This window comes from Varanus komodoensis, unplaced genomic scaffold (assembly GCF_004798865.1).
Source record: "Varanus komodoensis strain SLA01 unplaced genomic scaffold, ASM479886v1 scaffold52, whole genome shotgun sequence".
In the NCBI taxonomy this organism is placed as follows: Eukaryota; Metazoa; Chordata; class Lepidosauria; order Squamata; family Varanidae; genus Varanus; species Varanus komodoensis.
The window spans coordinates 232,899-260,121 of record NW_025336114.1 but is presented as its reverse complement, the minus strand read 5'-3'; the positions used below and the strand labels follow the sequence as shown (position 1 = coordinate 260,121).

Sequence of the window (27,223 nt, the reverse complement as noted above, 5' to 3'; positions counted from 1 at the left end):
TTTGTGTTGAAACATGCATAGGATTGTGCCCTAAGTGACTATAAATTAGTGCAAACATTTAAGAGCAGCCTTCCAGACAACCTGGTGCCCTCCAGAGATTTTGGGCAGCTCTTTTTAACATTGACTGCTGGCCATTGGCCTTACTGGCTGGGTCTGCCCATTCTGGCTCAGTTGGCCACACTCCCCCACTCCTGCCTTGTGGTCCAGCCACAGGACTCCCATGGGAGGTCAGCAGGCTTCCCATAGTAGGGTCCCCTGCTTGCAAGAGCCCCACAACTGAAGCACAAGGCAACAGGAACAAGGGAGCAGGTGAGCAAGGGTGAATGCCTGGCCAGAGTGGGTGGCTGAACAGACGAAGGACCGATTTATAGTTTCTTTTCTCCTGATCCTTACTAACTTCTTTGTGGAAAAAGAATCGTACCACACTCTTGTTTAAAAAAAACCCAAGATATTCCACTCAGCAGATCTTACCTCTGTTATCCAATGGAGAATATTTTCCTTGGCTACTTGGCTGGTGATATTAAAGCCTTCTAGGATGTTCAGGGCTGTGATCAAAGCAGGACCCACGTGTGGAGGTGAAGGACTGAGAACAAGATGACCTGTTATGGTGAAAGAAGCAGTAGCAGACAAACTGGGATTCCTAACTCATGGCCAGAAGCATCCAAAAAACAGTTTGGATTTTTGTTTTGTTCAACAACATTCTGTTCTTTGAAGCAAAATGTACCTCGATTCTATAGTGGTCCACTGAGAGTTCTATAGCACTTACTCCAAGTTAAGTGTGTATAGGATGGACTGCAACTGTCGTATTTTTTTCTCAACATGACCTGAACTGCAGTTTGTTTTGTGGCAAACTGCTTCTGCAATGGGATCAAGTATTCAAAGGAAAAAACAAGACCAGAAACGTGCACAGGCCTTGTGCAAGCTCCTTGCATAAATCAAGCAGCTCATTGGATCTGGGATTTTGCATTTTTTCCAACTGGGGCAGCACCAACGTATCACTGCCAAAATGTCCCTGTGATCTCTATCGACTGGTATTTATATTGCCCCAATGCACAGCTGCTGTTTGATAAAACAGCTTGCAGACCCTTCTGTAACTGCACTGACCTCTACTGCTGCCCATCATGTCCAACATGTTTAATTTTTGACAGCAGTTACAAAATGCAGCTAAAGCTTCCTCTTATTCTGAAAGAAAGAAAGAAAAGGCTTTGCTTCTTAAACATACTTTTCTTATCTAACGTTGTAGGATACATTTGACCAGCTCCTTGGCATCAGAAAGAGAGACTAATATATGTGAATGATGCAACAATTTTACCTTGATATACTGTATGGACTGGGTTTTCCACCAAGACAGTGTAGTTACTAAAGTCTTCTTCTGACAAAGTACCTCCAAATTTAAGGACCTATATAGAATAACACAGCAATGTACTTGCATGCAGTAAACTAGCAATGTCATGCTAGTCTGAAAGAACAATAAAGAACTGTTCAGGTGGCTAAACATCACATTTTTCTGATGAAGGAATCATTCGGGGTTCCCAAAACTGTTGAAATCAGAAGGGTCCAGCCTTCTTTTATATCAGTGGTTTTCAAAACTTTCTATACCAATTGCTAAGGAGCTTCATCAAGAGGAGGCCTTGCACCATCCTGCTGAAGGGATCCTGTGGGCAGCTGGTTTGCCACCATCTGTAGAGTCTTTAGTATTATCCAGCATGGCTTTTCTTATGTTCTTGCCTTTACAGGACACTTGCCATACCAATCTGCCTGACTATCAAGGAGCACCTGGTTTTGCTTAATCTAGAGCAGGGGGTGTAGAAACTCAACCCTCAATGTCATTATATGTTTTTCGGCGCCAGGTTAAGACCTTTTTATTTAATCAATATTTTAATATGTTTTAATATTGAATTTTATTATTGTATTTTATTAACTTGCAGCCAGAGTGGGTCGTCAATTTATTTATGCTGTAAGCCATCCAGAGACATAAGTAATTGGACGGCATACAAATTTTAATAAATAAACAAACAAACAAACAAACAAACCCTGTGAACCAAATCTGGCCTAGCTGGTGTCCTGATTTGGCCCTCTGGGGTACCCCGGATTGCCACAGCAAATATCTTTCGCTTACCCGCTGTCTTACAGCCATGATGTCTCTTTTTTAAGGCCAGCCCAAATTCCAAATCTACCTTTCTTGTCTACTTGAGAAAGAAGATCAAAGATTAGATGGATTCCCATCAATAATCTCCATTTTTAAAAAAATCCTGATATGTTTTTGTGTTTGTCATTAGTCATCTGTGAATTCCTGTTGTAAAAATCTGACAAGTGGCTATTCAATTTGAAAGCCATCTCATAGAATTTTATAACTGAAATTTAGGAACAATCCTTTCCGAGGTGTTTTTAATGCACAAAAACATGTCCTATGTGACAGCAGTGCATGTCTGGCATCAAGCACACAGAGAGATGTATACACAGATGGAAATGGAGTTGACTTACCTCCGAGATTATTTCTTGTGTCACATTTCCACTGTAAAAAGCCGAGACCCCTCCAGATCCCAGTAACTCTAAGAGAGCAGCCAGATCTGGTCTTCTCATAAACATGCCAGGCAACAAGGGCTGACCATCTGGGAGAAAGGTCTCTCTGAACTTATCTGAGTGGTTATTCTGTTCCTTCATTTCTTTGATAGCCATTGCTAATAACAGAAGAGACAAGAAGAAAGTGAATGGTGATCACTTATGTTCATTCCAGTTTGGAAATCAATTAAGACTGCCCCCTTGGAAGCATCTACAGTTTGCGTATACCGAACATGCCCAATATTAAGTTCTTCAGCAGAAGCACAACTTTGGGTATCCCAGAGACTTCTCTGTGGTGGTACCTTGTTTGTGCAACTCCCTCTCCACACCTGCCCACTAACTGCCTACTTTGCTGCCAAGTTAAGCCTGCTCCATGCCAGCTGGGCATGTTGGGAATTGCAATCCAAAATATATGGGAGGACACCATGTTGGAGAATGCTGGTGCAGAAGAATGCAAAAGGAAAGGAAAAAGCTGGCCTGCTGCCTCCCAGTTCTAAATACCTCCAGTAAGAAGGAGCTCTGACCTATTTCAATGGAAGTTTTCTCTACGAATGCATGCTTAGGTCTGTAGTTTCAGAAATGTTGCCCTTGACAGTGTCAAATAATGCTGTACTCATAATATTGCTTGGCACCTTGTGCTCTAGAAACGCACTCACCTAAATCACGCGTGACATTGAATCCATCCTGGGCTACATCTGCAGCAAAACCCAGCAACTGTCTCCATGGCAATCTGGCAGAGACAGAAACATGGCAAGATTTAACAGTCATCCACTGGCCAAATAATAGTCAAGGTAAACCATGCTGAAAATGTAGTTGAGCAAAGCCTTGTTTAAAAAGGAAGTCAAGTTGATGAATTTGTTACACTTCTCCTGCTGTGCTGTTCTTGAAGTGCCAGCAGTGAAACAATCATTACTACAGAATTGTTAAGAAAGGGCATAGGGCACAGTTTAGTCAAAACTAATTCTCATATCAGAAGTATTCTTTAGGGACATTTCCTAGATTGTAGAGCAATTCTTGCCATTGAGTGTGCAATGTATTCTTCATAAAGATAGGACCAATTCCAGTTCCCTGGACCAATTTTACTTGCACAGTCAACTATGTCTGCCTCATCCACACATTTTTATTTTTGCATGTACATATATAGCTATTACAGGTACACCTTAAGAAACTGGTTCACACATAATGGTGGCAAAACATGGGTTATATAACCCATGGGTTAAATAACCCAATTGCAGGGATGCACAGAGCACATGAGCAATTTCCATCATGAATCGGAAGCTTGTTCATAGGTTGCTAGCATGATGTCCAAGCCCAGATACTTTAGAAGTTTATGGATTGAACAAGTGAGAGATAAACAATGGTTTGTGGCTGGGTAAACTCTGGGTTTTGAATCCATAAACAACGCAGAGCATCTGGGTCCAGACATCACACTAACAACCCATGAACAGGGTCTTTATTCAAACAAGAAATGGCTCATATGCCCCATATATCCTCACAAATTCTGGGTTGTTGTGCAAACTGCAAAGTATGAAGTGGCTCTACAGGTGCCAACCATTTACTTAACCATGGCGAAAGAACAGATGTAAGCACATTGTTATCATATGCATATTTTGCTCTTACAAATGAAATTGAGCAATGGAGTATATAAGGATAGAAAATCTTCTTACCTCCCATAAGACTGATGTGCTTCATGGAGTCCTTTGATCATGCCTGGAACACCAACAAGAAGACCTGGCTGGATAAAAAGTGAAGGACAAAAGGAAAATGTAAAGGGCTCCACAAATGTCAGTTTTGTTAGTTAAACAGACTGTAAATTTTAGATCGGGGCTGCTGCCCCACAGGATCTCCTACTTCAACCTTACAGGAGACTCTAGAGCAGTGATGGTGAACCTTTTAGAGACTGAGTGCCCAAACTGCAACCCCAAACCCACTTATTTATCGCAAAGTGCCAACACTGCAATAAAATCTGAAAACTGAGGTTTTAGTTTTGAAAAAACAACTCACAGCCAGTCCAAGCTCAGATAGATAGATAGATAGATAGATAGATAGATAGATAGATAGGACTGGCTGTGAGTTGTTATATGAGATCTCTCTCTCTCTCTCTCTCTCTCTCTCCCCCCCACCCTTGGCAGTGCACTGACCAGCCATGCGAATGAGTCGTGAGTAATGAGTCATGGCTCGTGACATCAACGCCTGGCGCCGTTACTCCTTTCTGAGCATGCGCATGGCCCCTATGTGTGCTGTTATCCAATGCTCGGCTGCTGGGGTGATGTTGGGGTGACTTGGCTCGCATGCTGACAGAGAAGGCTCTGTGTGCCCACTGTGGCACACGTGCCATGGGTTCACCACCACTGCCCTAACCCTACCCTGGTGCACTCCCCTAACCCTAATATAGGGGTAAAATAGCACTGAAAGGGGCGGTTTTGAGAAAGCCTTCCTTGAGTAGCTTTTTCTGCACAGCTCATCATTTCTGCCCATTCTAAACATATTCCAACCATCAAAATCATGCCAGGACACCTCATTTTCCTAACCCTAACCCTATCCTGGTGAACACCCCTAACACTAATAGAGGGCTAAGTTTCCATTGAAAAGAGGGTGACTTTGAAAAAGCCTTCCTTGAGTAGCTTTTTCTGCACTGCTCATCATTTCTGCCCATTCTAAGCACATTCCAACCATCAAAATCATGCCGGACACCTTGTAAATACAAGTAAATACATTTTAAAAATCTTTACATGGGAAGTAAATGGAACAATGTACGGGAGAAAGGTTTTTTTTTAAAAAAAATAAGGTTAAGCCCCAACGAGTTGAAATTTGTCAGAATTTGTCAAGGTTCCCATCAGAGCCTTGGTCCACAGCTCTATGAATGGAGACATTTACTAACCAGCTACCACCCTGCCCCTCAGCAGCAAAGGCTTTCTCACACCTTTGTTTCCCACGCCTTCCTGAGACCCTCTTCTTGGATGCTGAAGGGAGCTGTCTCTCGGAAATCAATCACCCGGCTTTCATTCTTCCTGATGTCATGAACCAGCATCACGCCACCTCTGCAGCAAGAGAGCCACACAAGAGGGAAACAGACATTACGAAGGCCTTGCCTGCAGTTGGGCAGCACCTTCAGAAGTTGTGCTCCGTCTTTCCTACTGCTTATAGCTGCAGCACTCTAAAGTTTGTTCCAGCAGTGTATTGAGCAGATTGGGCTTCATTTTCTAAACCCCTCATCTCACCTGGCCAGGTGAGCTTGGCTAGGCACCTGCGAAGGGCCCACGCCCCAGCAGAGTCCACTGGCAAGAGCTCTCTAGGGTTGTTCCTCCTTTTTGCTATTGCAGCCTGCAGTTTCAATTGCTTCTCACTCTGGGCCAAAAAATGCTGGTAGTGAAAAGGAGAAACAAAAGATACTGTTGCTTGTTTGCTCGCTGGCTCTCTGCTTATGAAGGAAGTTAGTGGTAGCAAAGATGAGAGATGGGGTGAGTAATCGCAGCTAATGTTACTGTGCTAATGAGAAGGCAGTGGCTGCTGGATTATGCTGTATGACTTAGTTCTTCACCCAGGACAAACCCCACTCAGCCCCAACCTCAGTTTATTAAAAAAGGAGAGAAAAATATATATTGACTTCATTTCTTTCAATAAAATATGTCTGATAAAATCTGATGAACTTGTCTAGACTTTATCATTCAGTTGGAGAATATGAGATCACATCATTGGGTGTCACCAGCTGGCAATTGTTACTTATTTCATTTGTTATTGTATTGTTACTGCCTGGGGTGTGAAGAGATGCTTCAAAGGAAAAACAATGTTTTGTGGGTGAAGGGAGAACCATAAGAAGGGAGAATAATCTTAAAGTTACCTGTCAAATACTTAGCACCTGGGCAGAACACAGGTCAGCTCATTATAGCCTCTGTCCATTAAAATGGAAAGATACTAATTATTTCTATGTTTGCATAAATACCTAGCAATTAGATTTGCAAATGATATGCACTTCTGTGTTCTCTTGTCCCTAGCAAGGTATCTTCCCCTTTTCTCAGGACTGAGAATGGCAGCTGATTTCCTTCAGGACCCAGAGGCAGTGACTGCAGCAGGTCTGCCTGAGCCAGCCCAGCAGCGGCTCATCTGGAAAGGGGCAGCCCCCTGCATTCTGATTCAGGCACATGACATGCTCTCTCCCCTTCCTCCCTTTCCAGCAGTGGAAGAGTGGAGCCCGGGCTCACAGGGATGTGGTGCCTGCACTGCTTTGTTAGCAGGGATGCTGATGCCATCTACCACCCCAGCTCCTCAAACTCTCTTTCTGAACTGAGCTGCAAAAATTCGCAGTAGCTGGGGGAAATGGATTTTCCCAGCAACACTGTATAGTTTCTTGTTGTAATGCAAGTTATTTTGGAATAGCTTGGTGTTGAATGGGCGACTGCACCCGTTAGCTTGGCAAAAGACTTGATTCTGGTCGGATGAAAACTATGACAACTGGTGTGTTGATATGCATCAGCACAGTTGCCTGTGTTTTGAACTCCGCTTGGAGGCATGGCTGTTGGGACTATCATGATGAGCACCTGTACCTCAAAATATACCCCAACACCACTGCTTTCTGTGCACCTGATGGTGAGAATCACTGCTTTGGTTTTTAAACCTTTGTAACTGGCAGCAAGTCCTTGAGAGCACCAGCTGCAGCTCTGCCATAAAACGCTAATCAAAGAACTTTGCTCTTTGGAATGGTCTGCCCCTTCCCTGCAGCAGTATATATTTGTGTCATCGCTCGTTGCATAACCAAGGCATAAATCAGTGCAACATATGCTCATCTTCCTTCTCAAAACAGAACACCCTGTTTGTGACCGGCCATGTGTCATCCTGAGTAAACTATTACTCTGTTTATGCCTCACCCATGAAGCCTGCCCTGTCTCAGCAACAGCCTGAGAAAGTGCCTTTGCTCTCGGACATTAATTTTGGAAGGGGCTTGCTAATGCTGAACCCTGAAATCTGAAGATCCCATCTTTGACATGGCACCACTTAGAATCAGATGAAAGTTTGTTTGCCCTCTGCCTCCCCGGGCATGTGCAGTGTACTTTTCTTATCAAGCATTGGCCCATGTAGTTCTGTTGTTAGAAAGCAAAGCTATTACAAGATTTGGTTTTGAATTTTGTATAGCAACCTTTTGGTGAGGTTTTATAATGTAATGTGTTTTATACTACATTTAAGGTGTTGTAAACCACTCAGAGAGGTTCAGCTATTGGATGGTATAGTAATTAATTAATTACATTCTAGATTGGTATGCTGAGGCACAGAATCTGCATCCCAAAATTCCTGACAAGACAAGAGGCAGTCAGCAGTGAAAGAGCCATGCACAGAAATTTGTTGATTTTCTCCTTAAAAGCAAAAATATGGGCCATTCAGAATATAGAAAGGGTCCTGTCAGATCAGATGCAAAGTCTGTCTAGTCCAGCATTTTATTTAGTGGCCAAAAAGATGCATATGGGAAGCCCATGGCCAGCACATGAGCACAAAAGCACCCTCCTGATCCTACTGCCCAACAACTGGTATTCAGAGGCATTCTGCCTCTCATACTGGAGGTTAAATGATTAGTGGTCACTGACGGCCTTATCCCTCATGAATGAGTGTAATTCCCTTTTAAAACTGACCAAGTTGGCAGCCATCACTCCATCTTGTAGTAGCACATTCCATGGAGTGCTCCCATTGATCTGTTGTGAAGTCATTATTTCTTTCTTCCACATGTTAAGCATATAAGAAAAGCTCTCCCCTAGTTCAAACCTAAAGTGTTTCTTGGCCGGCAGCCTGCTTCCCACAGTAGCCAGTGATAATCTTCTGAGAAGCCTGTAAGCAGACCTGAAAAAAACAGTCCTCTGCAGCTGTTTTGGACTTAGCATGGCCACTAAAACTGTGATAATCCAGTAACATCACTAGGTGAAGCTACTAGTGAATCAGGTAGCCAGTGATGTGGAGGATTTGTGACTGAAACCCTGGGCAGCTGCTGAGATGGACAAATAATGTCACTTCCTGTATCTCAGCAGCAGAGAACAGATGGACCTCCAGATGTTGTTGGGCTTGCCTCCATCAACCCTAGCCAGGTATAGTGGATGGAGAGTTGCAGTCCAAGAACAGCCATATTTCTTACACCAGAACTAAGCAAGGTTAACTTCTGGAAGGCCTAAATCAGAGATGCTCAACCTGGCATGAATGGTGCAGAGAGGCACGAATGAAAATATTTCAAATGCTGCCGTAGTTCCCTACAGAATCCTAACAACAAAGAATCATGCGGGACCTGGAAGAGTAACCAGGTGTTATGGCATCACCAGTCATGAACACAAGAGTCCGCGATGCCACAAGACTCTATGCCAGCCCTCAACTTGCCACCCTCAAGGTGTGTGGAGGAAGCTTGCTCAGTACAATGCTTCAGTCCACTTACAAGATCTCCCTTCTGGCAGTTTTTATACAGGTCAGACATTCATCAGGGGAACTGAGAAGCATGCCTAATCTCTCTCTCTCATTCTCTCTCTCTCTCTCTCTCTCTCTCTCTCTCTCTCGTTAAACCTTAGGTGCATACCTAACACTTTAATCCTCATATAAAACAAAGCATCTCTGTGCTGTTAGATTAATCTCAGCTAGCCTTTCATTGTGTTGTTGTTGTTTCAGTCCTAAATATGAATTTTGGATAAGCAGCTTGGTACCAGACTAGAGTTTCCAGTTCCAACAAAAGTTTTCTGAAATCCCATCTGATGGGCTGTTATCGGGTGACACTATTTAAGCAACATGCCCAGAACTTCCTCATGTTCTGCTCACCTAAAACTTGACATACCTTTTGTGTAATGGCTATTTAAAACAAATATTCTGATGGCTGTAGGCAGGCAACCACTGTGGGCAATAAGCCAGGTTTAAGGCAAGGGTTGGTGAAACTGGTGGTTGAGCCTGGCTTCTAGAACACAGACACTACCATCTTACATACATATCAGGGCCAAGTGAGCAGACCATATAATATTCCAGGATACCTGCTTGTCTTTTGGATAAAAATGAATGGTTTTATTCTATTTTAAATGCCTCTTTGGAGGCAAAGAAAAGATTCAAATATTTGTCTTGGCTTATGGAGACATTGTTAGAACAATCTCACAATGAACACTAGTTCCATAACCAAACCGGTCCCTAAATTTCACAACAGATATGGAGATCCGAAGGCGAGATGTTGCCCGCTTTGCCTTAGGACATGTAAAGCCAGCTTTAATTCTGGGGTAGGCTGACCAGGAGTCCTACATTAGAAGAATAGTAATCTTTTTGGAGATGTCCTCTATAGAATGGTCGCAGTCCACATTCAGTTTAAAAATATAGAACCATAAGAAGAGAGAACGAGCTTAAAGTTACCTGTCAAACACTTAGCACCTTGGTAGCACACATTCCAGCTCATTATAGCAGCCTTCCCCAATCTGGTGCCCTCCAAATGTTTTGGATTGCAATTCCCAGCCTTTCTGACCAATGACTGGGGATGATGGGAATTGCCATCCAAAACACCTATCATGTAGGGTAAGGGTGAGTTACAGTCTTTCTTGCTATAGTGAGATACCTTGCATGTTTATTTAAGTGACAGTAACAATTGCTATATTTTCATCTATACCTATAAAGTAGCATGCAAATGTTATGTAAACCCACGCCATCCTTGACAGTGCTATGTAAATGTACCACATTACAGGTGGGGGCTGGCTGCATCTCTCATCCTCCAAACAAGTGGGATATTTCTCTATCCAGTCTGCTTGTTTCTTGAACATTACCTGGGTCCCTGGTTTTGTGCTACAGTACTGTGCTTGTGCTATAGGGAGATGCCAACTGGGTCATCCTTTCAGCGCATCTCACAGAAGCATTCTAAAGAAGATGGATGAGACACCCACATGTCTATCCTTTTAGCACTCAGTTGTGACATCTGAAGTCATCTCTACATTCACAGAAGTCTGCCTCCAATCAATAGACCACTAGGAAATATAGATAGCAATTTTCTGGTGTTATCCAATACATCAGAATCCCAAACCATTGTTTAAAGTCAGTGTACCTAAGCAGGCTTGTGATACCATATCAGAACAATTAGTCGATTCACACATTCTTGAGCAAGCTAGAAATAAAACCATGTAGTTTCCTTTTAGAAATCAGTATAGAGGGTGCTTCTAACACTCAATTTCTTCTATAGTGGGAACAAACAGTGGGAGCTGTGCATAGCTGGCCCTGCCTGTACGAGTCACTGGAAGAAAGAATCTTATTTCTGAGGACCATATAGGGAGCCAAAGGCTTGAAGCTTCACATTTCCTCATTAAGAGGGGGTTCTGGGAACCAGCTCTGAAGGCTTGCATTACTTATCACACAGCTGAATGGGTTAAAGAGAGCCCTATCATTAAGCTATAATTATAGGTTCCTTTATACAATCCTACAGATGCTGCTACTAGAGATGCAGAAGAGATCTACACAACTTCAGTGCAGTAGCTCTGTTCCCCTGCCTGCCAAACCGCCCCTCAGTCTTGGGAAAGTTTTCAACATGCATGCAACTTCCAGGCTACCACACAAGCAATAGGCATCAAAATTTAGATTTGCCATCTGAACATGTTAGGACCCTCATATCATTTTAGACTGTCCCAGAAGAAAAGGTTTCTTGTGAGAACCGCAAGAATACTTTCACCGTGAAATATGGGAGGGGGGACGACTTTCCATAACAGTCCTAGGTATTCATCTAAAATAGAAATACCACTCTATTTTTGGATGAGCCTTTGGGTCAGTTTTTCTGTAGCATAACAAGACAACAACGTATAGAGCGAGGGAGTCAGGGGAGGCACTTACCCGCCAATGCCAGCTGTGTGAGGGTTGATAATTCCTGAGCATAGGGCTGAGGTGATGGCTGCATCCACAGAGGAGCCCTGCTTGTTCAATACCTCAATCCCCAGGGCGGTACAGCGGGCAGCATCAGTGACTACGGCACCCTGATGGAATATCTGTGAGAAACCGTATTGCGAAACTTTCTTTGAGCTCACACAGGCACAGGGGATAAACAATCCAGTTTAAATTGCTATACTTTCAATTACAGAATTATTTCTGGAATATATAGTTAGCTGCCACACACAAAATAGGAAGAAAATGTTCTATGTGAAAGGTAGGTTTTTCCCATTTCCATGTGATCTTCCTGACAGAGAAAAAAATAACCATACACCTGTTCTTACCTGGGGGTCTCCAAAGTAGATCTGCATTATTAAGGCCACTGTGACTCCTGTAGCGAATGTTAGGCAAGCGGTGATGATCACAGTTAGACCATCCTGGCGACAGCTACAGTCCCCCGAGAATGGATCCTTGCTGGTCTCCCGAAGGGGTGAAACATCCTGACTGCCCATTTCTGATGAAGAGGAAGGCAGGCGCTGAAGGCGAGCTGATTTTAAGAAGGAATCTGGATCTTCATTCAGAAATAAAAGAAAAGGAAAGGAATAAGGGGGAGTGTGTGTAAGACACAAGTGCTGAAGAGACACAAATTCAATTCCGAACATGCCAGGAGAGACACTTGTTACATCTGTACCTGTTCCCATGAGATTGTTGTTTTTCTCCTTCGTCTGAACTTTCAGGTTTTCTGGTTTAGGTGCCCACTATTATGGGATCATATTACACATACTTCCCATTAACTCTTGGCAGTCTTCAGGCAGCCTTAGATAGTGCTGACAACCCTACACTCTGGGGTTTGCCACCAGACAAGCACACCTAGTGCTCATAGTCATTATTGCCACTTTCATTCCCAGTGTTGTATGTACTAATGGTACTGCAGATGTGCAACAGAAGGATGAACAGTGGTGACAACAACTGCCTGCGTGCCATGTCAGTAAGGAAGGGCAAAATTCTTGACAAGATATAAAAGATTGGCCTTGAATGTAAGCAAGATCAGATGGCAAAAACACAGAGATGGGAGGCAGGTGACTTCCAGGGCTGCTGATACTAAAATACGAGTCTGCAGATGCAGCCTTTCTGTTGATTTGCACTTTCTCCTGGTCCATCCATCAGTATACAGACCCCCACATAAAGCTGCTCCTCTTGGTTTCTGATGAACAGACCCTGAGTGCCTTGGCTTATGTAAATGAAATGGCACCACCACCACACACCCCTTTTAATCACACTTTACAGGAGTGTAAACAGGCGCTGGCGTAGTCTTGTCTTTCGGAGACAAAGAACTGCCTCCTTCCTAAACCTGTGTGTGGGCACATCTGAAGGAAGCTTGGGTCTGTCCTTCAGTGGGCATGGAATACTGACTGGTGTGTGGGGTTGTTGGAGAAGGAAGGACAGATAACCGGGCATGAGAGTGATGGATACAGTCTCCATCTGTATCCTGAACAACAGCATCCTCCATGCTGTGACATTTTATTGCAGGTTCCATTTGTAATGCATTATTTATTCATATATTGTTATGAATTTATCTGATTTTCTACCAGTCTTTCTACCATAAATTATAACCAAGGCAGCTTGCAGAGCAATTTAAAATTGATTAAAACAACATGATGCATTCAAGCAACAAAATATAAAAAGAACAGAAAATAACAGTGCCCCACCTACTCCTTGGGAGGGAATTCCTCCACCTGGGAGCAGGCACTCTTTCAAGCCACCAGCTAATGCACTTCTGATGGTATCTGTCTCAAAAACAGCATCTCTTCAGCAGATGTAAGGGCTGGGCAGGCACACAGGGGAAAAGTTGCCACCTGCTTGTTCACCTGTCTCTTGTTCTGGCCCAGCCAAGGATAGAGAGGAGAAAGAGGCGGCTCCCTGCTTGTCAGGAAAGCAAGCCATGGCTAGCAGCTGGTGATGATAGAGGGAGGTGGTAGGCTCACTGAGGGAGGGTCCCACACTGAGGATGCATTGCCCCAGTGTGCCCCAAAAACTGGTGCCACCACTGATCTTCTGCATGGATTATCGAACACAATTTGGATTCATAGCCCTTGCAGCCACTTGAATGCTGATTTGGACATGGGCAGGCAACCCTCCTTCTCTGACCTGCTTCAAAGGAAGGCACATAAAAATGGAACAGGAAAGGGTTCCTCCACCTCTTGGGAGGAATCCATTCTGAGGCTCAATTCACTTGTTTGGAGCTTAAATGATTTTTCCTTAAGGGTACAATCCTATACATGTTTAAACAGAAACATGCCTGGTTGGGAAATGCTGAGAGTTGTAGAACTTTTTACTGTCTAAAGATGCATAGATTTCCCTAATTTGGCATCTTCCAGGTGTATTGGACTATAGCTCCCATTATTCCCAGCCAGCACATCTGGAGGGTGCCAGATAGGGGAAATGTACTTTCAGGCAAATAGTTTTTAACAGCCCTGAAAGACAACCTTTTCCCATGTGTGTCTGCCCAGTCCTTAAAATATTCAGGAGCGCCTTTACACATACATTTTCAGTGGTTACTTCTAAGCTGTAGAATGATCCACCTGGAAAGGTGCATCTGATTTCCCAAATTCCCACCTTTAAGAGGAATTTAAAAACATATCTCTTCAAGCTTTCCCAAATTAGTTCTCATGTCAGTTTTATTTAACATGTTGTCTTAATCAATTTTAATCACTGTTGTTTTTAATTTCGTGTAAACTGCCAAGACCCTAAGGGAATAAGTACGATAGAAATATTAAGATAAGAGATAAATAAATGATGTGCTTCAGTGTCATATTAATGGCTCCACCTCTGTAAATGATTGATCCTTTATAATAGACATACCTGCTTTGCTAATATTAAGTTTGTTTGAGGTCACAAAAGAGGATTTGCATGGGTAATTTTGTGGTCATATACAGCTCTGCTTACAGCCACTTTGATTAGATTAGACAGGCAGTTTGTCTAAGTAAGCCACTCTTATCAAAGGTGTTCTTCAACCATGGTGCATTCACGTGTACACTAAAAATACATATTATGAGTGCATCATAAAAGAACAATGAAACAGGGGGAAATCCATGTGCAGAAGTTTCCTGCAGGTTTAGTACAGTTCTGCTTACCTAACCCTCCCCTGTTTGCCAGTGTGCATGGGCCTGTCTCCAGGCAGCTCTAGTACTTCCCCTCCATCTGATGCAAATTTCTCATGCTCTGGAGAACAAGTAACTTGTATCGAGAGGAGAAAGGGAGGGGGGTCTGGATGGGGATAGGAAAATGCCCTGAGAGCTCCCTTTTGTAGCCCATGATGCTGCCTACTTGGACACCCATGTACTTCAGTAAAAAACAGAAAGGGAAACTGGAGTTCAGTGACTGTATAGAACTGAAATTCAGTGAGAATAAAATTGAGGTGCTTTAGGTGAGCAGATCATCTAAATATGAAGGTGGTACGTATTCTTTCTGGAGAAGGTTGCACTGTTCAGAAACTTTTGCTGATCAGAGGGCTACATTGCTCACCCCCAAACCCCTGCCACCATTGCAGCACCTCCAAATTTGCCCTTGTGATACAGCTATGCATATGGCAGAAGAAGAAAGCAGTGAAGAACTGAAACAACTCTGGATGAAAGTGAAAGAAGAAAGTGCAAAATCAGGGCTGTAGCTCAACATTAAGAAAATCATGGCTACAGAATCATGAGTCTTGACTACAGGGGAATTTCACAACTTTAATGTCAACAATTAAGAAAGTGAAACTGAAAGATTTTGCAGACCTTGGCTCAGTCATCAATTCAGAGGGAGACTACAGCCAAGAAATCAAAAGACTGAGATTTGGAAGGGCAGCAATGAAGGAACTAGAAAAGATCAAGTATAAAGACATTTCAGTGGAAACCAAGGTCAAGATCGTCCACACTATTGTATTTCTGATCACTCTGCATGGGTGTGAAAGCTGGACAGTGAGGAAAGCTGACAGGAAGAAAACTGATGCATTCAAACCATGATGCTGGAGAACAGCTTTGCGAATATCCTGGACTGACAAAAAGATGCAGAAGTGGGACCTAGATCAAATCAAGTCAGAACTTGCCTTAGAATTAAAAATGACAAAACTAAAGTAAATATTCTTTGGACACACTGGAGAAAACAACAATCTTAGGGAAGATGATAACAGAAGAAGGGGAAGACTAGATATGAGATGGATTGATTCCATAAAGAAAGTCATAGCCTTGAGTTTACAAGAGTTGAGCAGAACAGTCAAGGAGAGGAGATATGATAGCACTCTTCAAGTACTTGAAATGTTGTCACACAGAGGAAGGGCAGAATCTCTTCTCCATCATACCACTTGTGTAGAACAGGCTTAAGTGACAGGAAGCCAGATTCTGGTTGAACATCAGGAAGAACCTCCTGACTGTTAGAACAGTTCAGCAATAGAAGCAATAGAGGTTGTGTGTTCTCCCACACTAGAGGCATTCAAGATGCAGTTGGACAGCCCTCTGAGAGGAATGATTTAACCTGAAGACCTGCACTGAGCAGAGGTTGGACCCAATGGCCTTCTTGGTCCCTTCCAATTTACTCTTCTATGATTCTATGATTTCCAAAGGCATTCATTTATGGGGTTGCCATAGTTCAGAGATGACTTGATGGCACTTACCATTGTATCATTGCATGTTGTTGTTAAGATAAGGAAAATTGTCTTTTGAAACCAAGGGCATGGGAAGAATTTTCAGACAAATTCATATTTCCAGAAGCATGATTTTTCTTGAAAGTTTTAAAGGAAAATCACTGCTTTTTTGCCACTACATAATCTGTGACATGGCCCTGAAAGATGCTGTTTGAAGATGTGAGAACAACTTTATCATTGGTAGGGCACACCATCGGTGGTAAGGCACAGCATGCACAGGCTCAAGGTCCCAGTTGCAATCCAGAGATCGGCAATAAAAATGATGGAAAGGGCCTGGAGAGCTGTTATCAACCACAGCAGACATTACTAACAACAGTTTGACCTGGCATAAGGAAGCTTGTCATGTTCTTATGACCAATATTTAATTCATGTTACTCTACGCTGTGTAGTCCTACTATACACACATCGTACAACATACTCTCATTTTTCTTTCAAGATTTCAATGACACATGGCAAGGCTATTTTTGCAGATCCCTTTTGGAAAAGGCATCACCAAACAGATTGGACAGTGCATGCCTATAACAAAGCAAGACTTTTTGTTTTAATTATTTAAGAATCAGATTCACAAATCAAGGTGTGGTCACTTCTTCTAAAACAATTTATTGAAATTTCCTGTGTGTCTTTTACATATCTACGAACTAGAAAGAGTATAATCTTGGAAAAACTATGTGAATGGTTGAGTGAAGCCAACACTGGAAACTACACAAAGTTTCCAGATTCTGCGCTGTTAGTCAGCAATAAAGAGTTTGGACAGTTTGGCATTTAGTTAGGAGAAAAAGTGCTACACAGAATGGAAATCTGAGAACACTCAGAATGTTAGAGTACCTGCTTCCCATTATGCTTCAGGTTTTTGAGAAGCATTCCTAGGAAAAGCCAAACAGTTTATTCCAGATCAGTCACATGCTAACATCATAGCAATCGTCTAGAAATAAAGACTATGAGGAGGAGGAGAATGCATTTCTATTCCATCATCTTCCTTTTATGGGAAACCAGGGCAGCTTTGTAATCCTCTTCCATTCCATTTGCTTCCAAGTTCCTAGTTAGGACCCACTGATTTCGTAACTTATCCAACTTGTTTCCTCTGTATGTTGTAACACCTTTTAACTTAGATGGCATTTTGAAAGCTTAGACAAGCTTATGGGGCATAGATACAGCAATAGCTATTCACCGCAGCAGCTACAAGAAAGGTTCCATATTCAGAAGAAATAGCGTATCTTTGATCCCAGATGGTAGGAGCAAACCATGGTGCTGGCTATTTTCTGTCACACCTTCAGGCTGAATGGAGCTCTGCCAGCGGCTGTAAGGAAGACAGTTATTAGGCCCATCTTTGATCCTGGGAACAACAATAGGCTGGTCACTTATATCCCCTTGTTGGGCAAACTGCTGGAGCAGATTGTTAGTCACTCTTGAATGAAACTGATGATCTCAGTTTAACTGCCTCCCTTGCCCTGTGGGGTGATCATCGCCATAAGAGGGATGGATGGGAGAGTTCGATGCTGTTGATTCCCTTGGACCTTTTGATACCATCCATTATGGTCTCCTTCCAGATTGGCTATCTGGGCTGGGAGTTGGAGGCACTTCACTGCAGTGGTTCCCTTCCTACTTGGGTGGCTGATTCTAGAAGGTGCTGTTAGAAGACAGGACATAACTTGGGATGCCATGGGGCTCTGTTTGCCCCCCTGAGTTGTCCAAACTCTTGGGGGGAGGTTATCCAGAGATATGGACTGAGAAGACCAATATGTAATGCCTGGCATTTTCTCTCCTTTTCATCAAATCCAAGAGAAGCAGTGAGTGGTGTGGGACTTGACTGTGGGCCAATAAATAGATCCAATCCAGACAAGATGGAGCTCCTGCTTGTGGGTAGTGCTTCTCTCCAAATGACTGATACTCAATTTGTTCTGCAGGGAGTTGCACTCCTTTGAAAGGATCGGTTTGCAGTTTGAGTTATTCTTAGATCCAGCACTCTCCCCAAGGCACAGGTGGCCTTGGTGGCAGCAAGCACCTTTCATCAGCTTAGGCTGACATACCAACTACATCTTCATCTAGACAGAGATAGGCTACCCATGCTCTGGAAAATTCTCAACTGGATTACTACAATCTGTTATACAGAAGCCTCTGAAAACTGCCCAGAAATACCAGCTGATATGAAATTGAGCACCAAGATGCTCACAGGCACTTGCCAGTAAGGTCATAGCATGCCTGTGCTTTATTGGATTGGCTGCCAATCCATTTCTGGGCCAAATTCAAAGTGCTGCTTTTAGCTTATAAGGTCCCAAACAGCTTGAGGTCAGGATACCTAAAGGATGATCTCCTTCCATAAATGCCTGCCCACATCCTGAGATCATCCTGAGGCTTCTCCAAGTGTCCCCACAGGTGGGTGACTACAAGGAGAGGGTGCTTTCAGTGGTGGCATCCTAGTCACATGGGCCTTCCCAGAGAGGCCCATATGGAACCTACATTGAAGTCTTTTCAGCACCAGGGAAATCTCATTTTCCCAGGCCTTTTCGTCCTTCCGTTTTTAAAATTGTGTTACTGGATGTTTAGATCTTTTCCTTGCTGCTGGCTTCATCTTGGCTACTACTTTAGCATGTTTGTTTGAAAATGAATGTTTATGATTTTGTGTTTCTTTTATTATGATTTTGTATATTGTAGTTTTAGGATCTGCCTTATGAAATGCCCAGACATCTTTGCTGAATGTATGGCATAGAAATGTAATAAATAAATAAATTTCAGGGGACTTCTACCCCTGAAGGGTAGAAGGAGAGAATGTTAAGGAGAGAATGTTAGACTAATATTCTTTGGTCCAATCCAGCAGGTTCTTAGACTAGGGCTGTGGCTGCACTCACTGCATCATCCAAACTTGTCCTGCATTCTCTGTATCTGCCACGTGGCCACAGATCATTGATGGCTGAAGACCACAATGCTTGCAGATTGCAAAAAACAAAGATGGCTGCAGGTGCATATCAGATCCTTTAAACAACCATTTGCTTAGAGAAGCAGCCATATAATCTTGCATCCAGTTCTTTCCTTTAAAGTCTCCCAAATGTAAGTAGCTGTTAAAAGGCTGCAGTTAAAACTCTTAGCAAAATAACATTTGAAAAGATACCCAGGAATGCAAAGTTGCCTAACACTTGGATGCACCAGTACTAGTGAGCCCACTGTTTTATAGGAGGCATGGTTGTTAAGCAATAGGGGCAGGAATGCAATGAAATGAATGCTGAATGCAAATGTATTTTAATGTAATGATTCGCTAAAACTGAAAAAAGAGCAATACATATTTTACACTGTTTTCCTCACAGCACTTACTTGATCAGTAGCTGATGCCACAACTATAATCACAATGAATTCAGAGCATAATCTGTCAGAATTAAGCAGCCCAGTATCACACTGATTTCAACTAAGTTCATATATATCTTTCTCCCATTGAAAGTATTCAAATAAAATATTCCCTATCTTTAACTATCTCCCTAAGACTGCTTCACTTTTGCTGGATCATATCCTAAGCAGATGTATAAATTTCTCATTAAAACTATTCCACATTGTAATGCATCTAATCAAGTTATAATTAAAACAACATTATTGTTTCAAGCAATACTCAATCCAAGCATGGGCAGATTTAGAAGCAAATGACGTTTGGCCTAGAAAATGCTTGAGCTTCACTTGAGCTTCAAATTGCAAATTGTCGTTTATGTGACATAATTAACTGTAGAGAATGTAAGTAAGCTGTGCCCTAAAGATATATCTATAAATGAAGCGCTACTGCTGTGTAATACTTCTCTTGCTTTGCTTTGCTATACATGGGTCCAACAGAATTCAGAATTTTAAAAAAACCTCTTAAAAACAAGGAGTCATTTTTGAGGGAGCCATCCTATGACGTCTGGACAGTGTTGGGGTGCTTTGGAACCCTCATCTGAGGTCAGAGAGAAATTCCAAAATCTCCTCTGCTTCCCCCTTGTTGCCAGTGCAGAAAGAACCACATGGGCTGCTTTCCAAGGTTGGAGACAGGGAAAAGGGGCCACTTTGCATGTTGGGTAAAGGAGAAGAATGGGAGGCCAGAATACAAACTATGCTGCCACCTCTCCAGGTTTCTTGCTCCGCCCTCTGAGATGCTCCATTTAACAGACAAGAATGCCCTTCTTGTAGAAAATGCCAGGCAGAAGGATGGGAGGTGAAGATTCCTTTGGCTGTTTCTCTTGGTCTGCACTGGATGGCCACCAGCCTCCATGGCCATTGTCTTAGGAGCGGGCCCTTAACATATCATGCTGCTTTTTTTCACAGCATCAGTTGATAGCAAGGTGAAAACCTATTTCCCAAACTTCTATGCCCCACTGGTGGGCACTTCCCAGAAATTGCTAGTTAGTATTGAGCTGCCTCTAGGCGATCTTTCTTTACCCACTGGCTAGGAAGAGGAGTGCTCTTCCTGTATGTCCAGTCATATAACACAGGAAATTCTGTCCCACCACTTGGGATGATGGCCAGAGCTGTTGAACAATGGGAACAATCCTGTTTTTCTATAAAAAGCAGCTCCCTTCAAATATGGAATAAGTGAATCTCATCCAAGATGTTTTAATGTAATGTAATTTAATATTTAATAAGCATGTATGTATGTATTATTACTCAATTTTGTTTTGGCAGCTAAGAAAGTACGAACTAAGAAAATTTGAACTCTATATTTCTGATGCTGAATACATTAAATCTATTTGTTTGTTGCATTTAATTTGCACCACCAATTGCTTTAAACAATAAAGTTGTTCAAATAAATATATTTGAGCAGTAGCCAAGACTTGGACTACTCTCCTGCATTCATGCAACGTCCTTCAGATTGCATTTAGTTTATATTAGAAAATTACATTTAAATAAAATCTCCAAACATTTGGAGAAAATGAAACTTCTAAATTCTACCTCCCCCTCCTTCAAAAGCAACAATATTTCTTTTTAGGGTACAGCATAAGGAAATCCACTGTTGGTGATACAAATCAAGCAAGTTATCATTAAAATGTAACAAAGTAAAGAGAAAGCAACAGTTTCACATAAAGTTGACTTGGCCTCTAATCACAAAAAATTAAATATCGCAGTTTCACTAAGAGTGCTTCCAGATACGTTTTCTTTAGGAATGTCAGCTTGTACAGAGAACTGGCATGTTGACATGCCAATTTCTGACAAGCTTGACATTAATAATGCTGATTGCTGCTAATTAAACACTTTAAATCATCCATGTATTTTAAAGCACAATCCTATCCATTGCACCCCCATGATCAGAAGCCCCCAAACTTGGGGGCATCAGATCATCTAGTCCAGGGCAGGAGGAGTGACAGAGGCAACCTTTGCCTCCGATGTCCTCTCTTTGCCAGTTTTCACTAGATGCGGTTTTCAGTCCTGCTTATAAGGTGCTTTGGAATGAGAGGGAAGGCAGGCTGAGGGGGTTCTGGCGATCTCATATCATGGCCTTTTTGGACTCTCTCCCCTCCTGTGAGGTCACTTTTTCAACCTCAGATGGCACCAGTGCAGTGCCTTTGGTAACCACTGGGGGGGGGGGAGTGTCAGATCTCGAACTCAGCTTCCTAAGGTTGGAGCATTGCCTGTGACCTTGGAAGGGGGACTCCATGCCATCGATACAGGCACTGGATGATGGCCTGTGCACAGGTGTAATCCCACCTGTTCAGGGACAATCTGACATGGTGCCGCCTCCTCTTCTACGTTATCCACCCACCTGAAATTTCTTTCCCTTGTCTTAACTTATATCGTCCATAAGCAACACAGCACTCAGGATGCACACAGCATCCCCAGTGATGTGCAGACCAGTGGCAAATTCTCAAATAAAAGTGTGAGTGCCCTCAGTCTCTCCTGCTTTTCTCTGACAACCCATGAGTTGGTACATGCAAACCATGTCAGTGCCTGAAAGCATCTTGAAAAATATTTTAGGGGGGCTGGAGAGCAAAAATGATGACCAGGTCCCAAAAGAGCAAGAAATAGGGATCCACAGAAAAGACAGCTTTGTTTCTCTATGAATTACAATTACAAGGTATGTGAAATGTTTTGAAATGTACTATATAAACACAAAATGCTGTCTTAAGGAATGATCAATGTATCAAAATGCAAGAGGTTTTAAGAACACATCATTTGATCAATGTCAACATAGGCAGGACAGAAATAGTCCACAGATGATTGTTGTTGTTGTTGTTATTGGATCCCGGTAAGACACTTTAGAGGCACTGAAACAGACCTTAAATACAGATTCTTTCAGTATTCATGCTAGAGGATGTGCAGGCATATGAAAAGAGACATCAAAAAATTGACATATAAACATGCGGATACCAAAATAAAATATTTATTCACATGTTCAAACTTCAGAAGTTTGTGACAGTTAACAAAAAGATTTTTTAATACACACACACACACACACACACACACACACACACAGGTTCACTCAGAAGCTGTGATGTTCTGGCAAAATGAAAGTGGAAAATTTGAAGCATAGCAGTGGTGGTGATTCAGCCAAGATGGACAATGAAATAAAAAACAAAGCACCTCTTCTTCATAATAGGTTCAACAGACCAAATCTCCCCAGGGATGCCTCATGTGTTTCAAACCAGCAAGAGAAGAAGCACCAGTGACTTGCGCTCTCTCAGTCTTTGCATCCAGTTTACAGCAGGGTTTTGTCCAATGTGAGGTCTGCTGGCCACAGAAGCTACCTTGGGCTTATATGGCTTGAGTCCATCTCAGGGAAGCCTTACTTAGAGAAGCCATACTTTCCACATTATAATTGATACAGGGAAAGAAATAATGTATGTGATTTGTGCTTTTGCTTTCCAGAGAAAGGATGAAAATTTTTAGCATTCGTCTTTCAATCATTCACTGGATGGGCGGGGGGGGGGGGAATAAACCCCCTCCCCAAAGGAATATAATGGGGGATGAAAGCTCTCTTAAATATCAAAGCTGATGTCACTTACCTTATTTCATCCTGTAAGGCGGCTGAGAGTTTTTCAGGCTTTTTCCCATTGCCTTTTAAACTGTTTGTTTGTTTGTTTGTTTGTTTGTCTAAGCCCTGAATCACTCACAGCAACATAAAAATTTCTGTATAGAATCACGCCAGCTGCACTTTCTGGGAGGCCTGGGGAGCAACACTGCAACATGTGATATCGCATCACTCCTAAGACATCCCCACATGTGCAGTGTGGAGTAGACTCACCCCACTGACAGCAGCTTTAAGAACAAGTTTTAAAAGCATGCATGAAAATGGAAACATGACTGGATCGTAAGGTTAAGCATGTTAAACAGTCAACATTGGCATCCCAAATTTTGGCAAAATGTTTCTTTCCACTCCACAGAAACCAGGGGTACAAATCTTTTCAGGGTTACAATATTGTGAAGAATGGTGCGGGGGGGGGGGATTTGGGGCTAGACATAGCTTTTGCTACTCATTTGTATACAAAAAGAGACTCTGAGAAAGAAGAATACACAGAAAAGGTCAAAAAGTCTTTCTGTGAAGTTAGAACTTGTAGCAGAATCATTTTGCCAACATATAAGGAAGCAGGAGACCAGTTTGGACAATGCAACAGTCTATTGTTGTTATTCAACCCCCGATGAGCTATAGTGTGTGCTAGCCATCATTTTGAATATGTAACCCCCAATCAGGGGGTTGCTATATTCCAAATCCAGCCTTCAGAGGTTATGTCAGGATTAAACAACTTTCTTTGTTTAAAGTGATGCAAAGGTTATTTTATCCTTACATAAACTTGATGGCCAGGTTGTGCAAACCTGGCCATCAAGGCAATTCACAACTGCAGGTTGCATATTCAAATCATGCCTGAAATGTACCACAGCTCACCATGACTTAAATAATTGATGGTGAACCCTAGCATGTTGTGAAATCTGTGTCGGTATGTTTAGTTACCTATCAAATTCAAGGTGGCATTTTCATTGATTTTAGCATGCTGAGTTAGTCTCCTGAATTCTCTAACATATGTCCTGAGGACTTCTCAGAATATGAACTGATTGTGAGAGAGCTCAGAGAGCTTCATCTACTGAGCAGTATAGAAATTAAATAAAACATCAAAAGCTTTATTCAGACATTTGCCTGAACAAGTAGGGCCTTAATGTGGAAGGTCAAGGTAGCCACAAAACTAGCTACTAAGTATCTATGCCAGTAATGGAGCTTCCCAGCTTTCCTTTGAGGTTTAGGCACAGCATCTGCTGTTCAACAGTATCCTGCCTCTATTTGCAAAGATTCCATTTAGCTATCATGAGCCACTCCCTGTGTTTGCCTAACCCTTCTAAAGAAACAATCTTATGGCAGTAAATTCTATACTATTCGCACAGTGCATGGAGGAGTGTTTATTTTTGTCCGTCCCAAACCTGCTGCCAATCAGCTTCTCAGACTGGCTCACAGAGCTCTGAAGATGACACAGGAACCAAGGAGAACCACATGTTAAATTGTACCTATTACCTACAGACTCTCCTACTGGAAACCCTACACTCCACATAACCCCTGTAAAATTGCATTGTAATCAACAGCAGAATCTGAAATTAGGGATTTGGGTAGGTCTTGGCTATCTCTGGAATATTTAATCTTGCTCTGAAGTATGGAACTGATGCAGAGATAGTAAAGACAATCTGATGTCTTTCCAAAACTCAGTAAAGCAATAGAAAACTCCACCCCTTTCAGTGTAATCCCTGATTCACCTCTCTCTCTTATCCTACCTACCCATGACTGCCTAGTTTTCTGGCATTAAAGAACAAAAGGATGCCCAAACAATCGTTCTATGCAGGCATTCAGCACTCCACCTTAAAGCTAAAATGTGTAGGGAGCATGGGCTCATGCGTGACAGATCCATGGTCTCTGTCCTGTTCAGCCTCAACCTTCCTGTGTCAAGATTACCAACTGGGGGAGTTTCTAAGCATAATTCAGGCCTTGTCACACATTCCAGATCAAAATGGAGAGGAGGCAGAGCTGGCAAAGGTGGGGCTGGCCCCCCACTCCCTACTCAAGTATGAACTCACTTTTTAGGCTGAATAGTTGCACAGGGACACCCAACCTCATTGGGGCAGTAGGCACACTTGGAATTTCAAGGAAGAGTTGTGGGCACTCTCACAAAATGGCTGTTATGGGGAGCTTGCAAACACATATAATGGCTACCATGACAGGCATGACTGCACAACAAACACTCAGACTGCTGAGACTTAAAGAAAAGAATCTTGCCCAAGAACCTAAACCCAATGTAGAGATGAGTTCTGACCTCCAAAGACAAATCTATGCTTTTGAACCCAAACAAAATTGATAATGGAGGACAGCACTTTGCTTTGCACCAGGCTAGTTCTCCAGTTATGCAAAGACATTTTTTAAAATCTTAAGAAATGAAATTAAAATCAGGAAGGACAGAAGTCTGACAGGGAGGATTCATAAGGCACATTGACCTGTACGGATACCATGTTGGAAACTCTGGGGTTAAAGTTGATCTACATTCTTTGCTGGTTGTAGTAACAAGGCTTAGTAATGAACATAATGGCATTCTGAAGATCATAATTTGGGGGCCGCTCACCCAAACCCCCAGGAGTGTGTGTGCGTGTGTTCAATGAGTTATGAAGATAAGATGAACAAGGTAGCCTCTTGGAGCATGAGGAATCGTGCTCTGGAGAGCAACTAAGCAGGAGGTGTAGTGTGCCAGCTGCAGAATCTGGAGAACCAGTGCGGGGCACGAGGTGCCTTACTTTATTGCTTTCAGAGGGAAAAACAGTGCAAGGGAGAGGGCGATGGGGAGTGAATGAGGATGATGGGAAAGAGAAAGAAATGAGGAGGGGAAGGAAACCGCAGGAATAAGGAAGGACGGAGAGAGAACAGAACAATGCATGGGCAGAAATGCTCACACAGAGCACCACGCTGTGATACGGGTGAGTGGGTGTGTGTAGGGGGAGGGGAGCCCACGAGAAAAAATGGCTGCAGAGAAGTGGGGAGGCAGGCTGAGGACGACTGGGGGGGGGCTGAGACACCTAGAGGAGAGCGTGGCAGTCAGGAAGAGCGGCGGGGTGAGGGCGGGGGAGGTCAGCTCTGCACGGGCGAGGATGCAGGGCCTGAGTGGGTGCCAGATGCATCTGGGGAAGGGATGACGCAGGAGGGGGCATCCGGAGGGCAGGAGCCTGAAGGAGAGATGCGGGCGGCGGGACGGGCGGGGGCTCGTCACGGGAGAAGGGGAGATGCTCGGGGGCCGGACGGGAGGCGAGAGGCTGGTGCAAGGATGGAGCCATGGCTGGATGGACGGAGGATGCAGGGACCAGGCAGGCAGGCAGGCAGGCAGGCGGGCGGGATGGCCGCCCGCTTCCGCTCTCACCGGTGTCCTGCTCTCCCAGGAACGCGTCTTCCTCCTTCCTGGAGCGCAGGCAGCTCTCGGCGGCGCTGGCGCTGCCCGGCTCCTCTTCGGGCAAGCGGGGGAAGCTGGTGATGCTCATGTAGTCCACGGGCGAGTAGGCGCCCAGGCTGCTCTGCTGGCTCGCCTCCTTCTCGGCAGCCCCTGCAGCCGGGGTGGCCGCTCCGGCCGTCGCCGCCGCCGCCGCCATCCCGCTCGCGCCTCCCCGACCAGCCAGGCGCGCAGGCTGGCAGGCTCAGCCGCGGCTCCTGCTCCGGAAGTGACTGAACGGAGAGCGCCGGCAGGAGGCAGGCGAGGGCGAGCGGAGCAGGTGTCCGGAGGAGGAGGAGGGGCGGCGGGTCTGGCCGATGGAGCGCCGCGGGGGCGGAGCCCGGAGCCCAGGGACCGCCCTTCCTCCCGCGGGCTGGGGCCCGCAGGGGCGCGAACCTGCCTCGCAGTTCGCATCTCCGGCCTGGCAAGGGATCTCACGCACTCAAAGGCGTGTGGTTGGAATGATCGCCTCTGCAGGCTCTTCTTCCCTGGGACAAGAGGAGAGGAGGAGTTAACCAAAGGCTCAGGACAACGGTTTCTCTCAGCGCTTTCTCCAAATGCGAAGGTTCAGCTCAGCATAATCCAGCTCCCGCTGAGGCCCAAAGCCTCGAAGGGGGCCAGTGCCAACTCCTGAGCTGCTGGGCTCTGTGCCCCACCCACGCACCCCCCGAAAACCTGGAGCTGGCCTTGCACATGCCTCAAGTCAAAAATACATCACAGAAGCATCTGTGCGGATGCAACCAGTCAC

At 43.8% G+C, this 27,223-nt stretch overlaps 1 protein-coding gene across 2 annotated transcripts in view; it reads right to left on the bottom strand.

The window, feature by feature from the left end:
- The window catches only part of GGT7 (gamma-glutamyltransferase 7), a 36,341-nt gene extending 9,799 nt beyond the window's left edge, over window positions 1-26,542 (bottom strand). Inside the window, exons 1-9 of one of the 2 annotated variants that reach the window (XM_044447614.1) lie at window positions 26,410-26,542; window positions 11,748-11,974; window positions 11,371-11,522; window positions 5,486-5,603; window positions 4,230-4,297; window positions 3,219-3,292; window positions 2,485-2,681; window positions 1,313-1,400; window positions 472-599 (exon numbers count right to left, since the gene is read on the bottom strand). In XM_044447614.1, the coding sequence (XP_044303549.1) occupies window positions 472-599; window positions 1,313-1,400; window positions 2,485-2,681; window positions 3,219-3,292; window positions 4,230-4,297; window positions 5,486-5,603; window positions 11,371-11,522; window positions 11,748-11,974; window positions 26,410-26,527 (1,170 nt within the window). In that variant the 5' untranslated portion in view covers window positions 26,528-26,542. The remainder of the gene's footprint in view (window positions 1-471; window positions 600-1,312; window positions 1,401-2,484; window positions 2,682-3,218; window positions 3,293-4,229; window positions 4,298-5,485; window positions 5,604-11,370; window positions 11,523-11,747; window positions 11,975-26,409) is intronic. The other variant, XM_044447613.1, reaches the window with a different exon arrangement.
- Window positions 26,543-27,223: the final 681 nt, after the last annotated feature.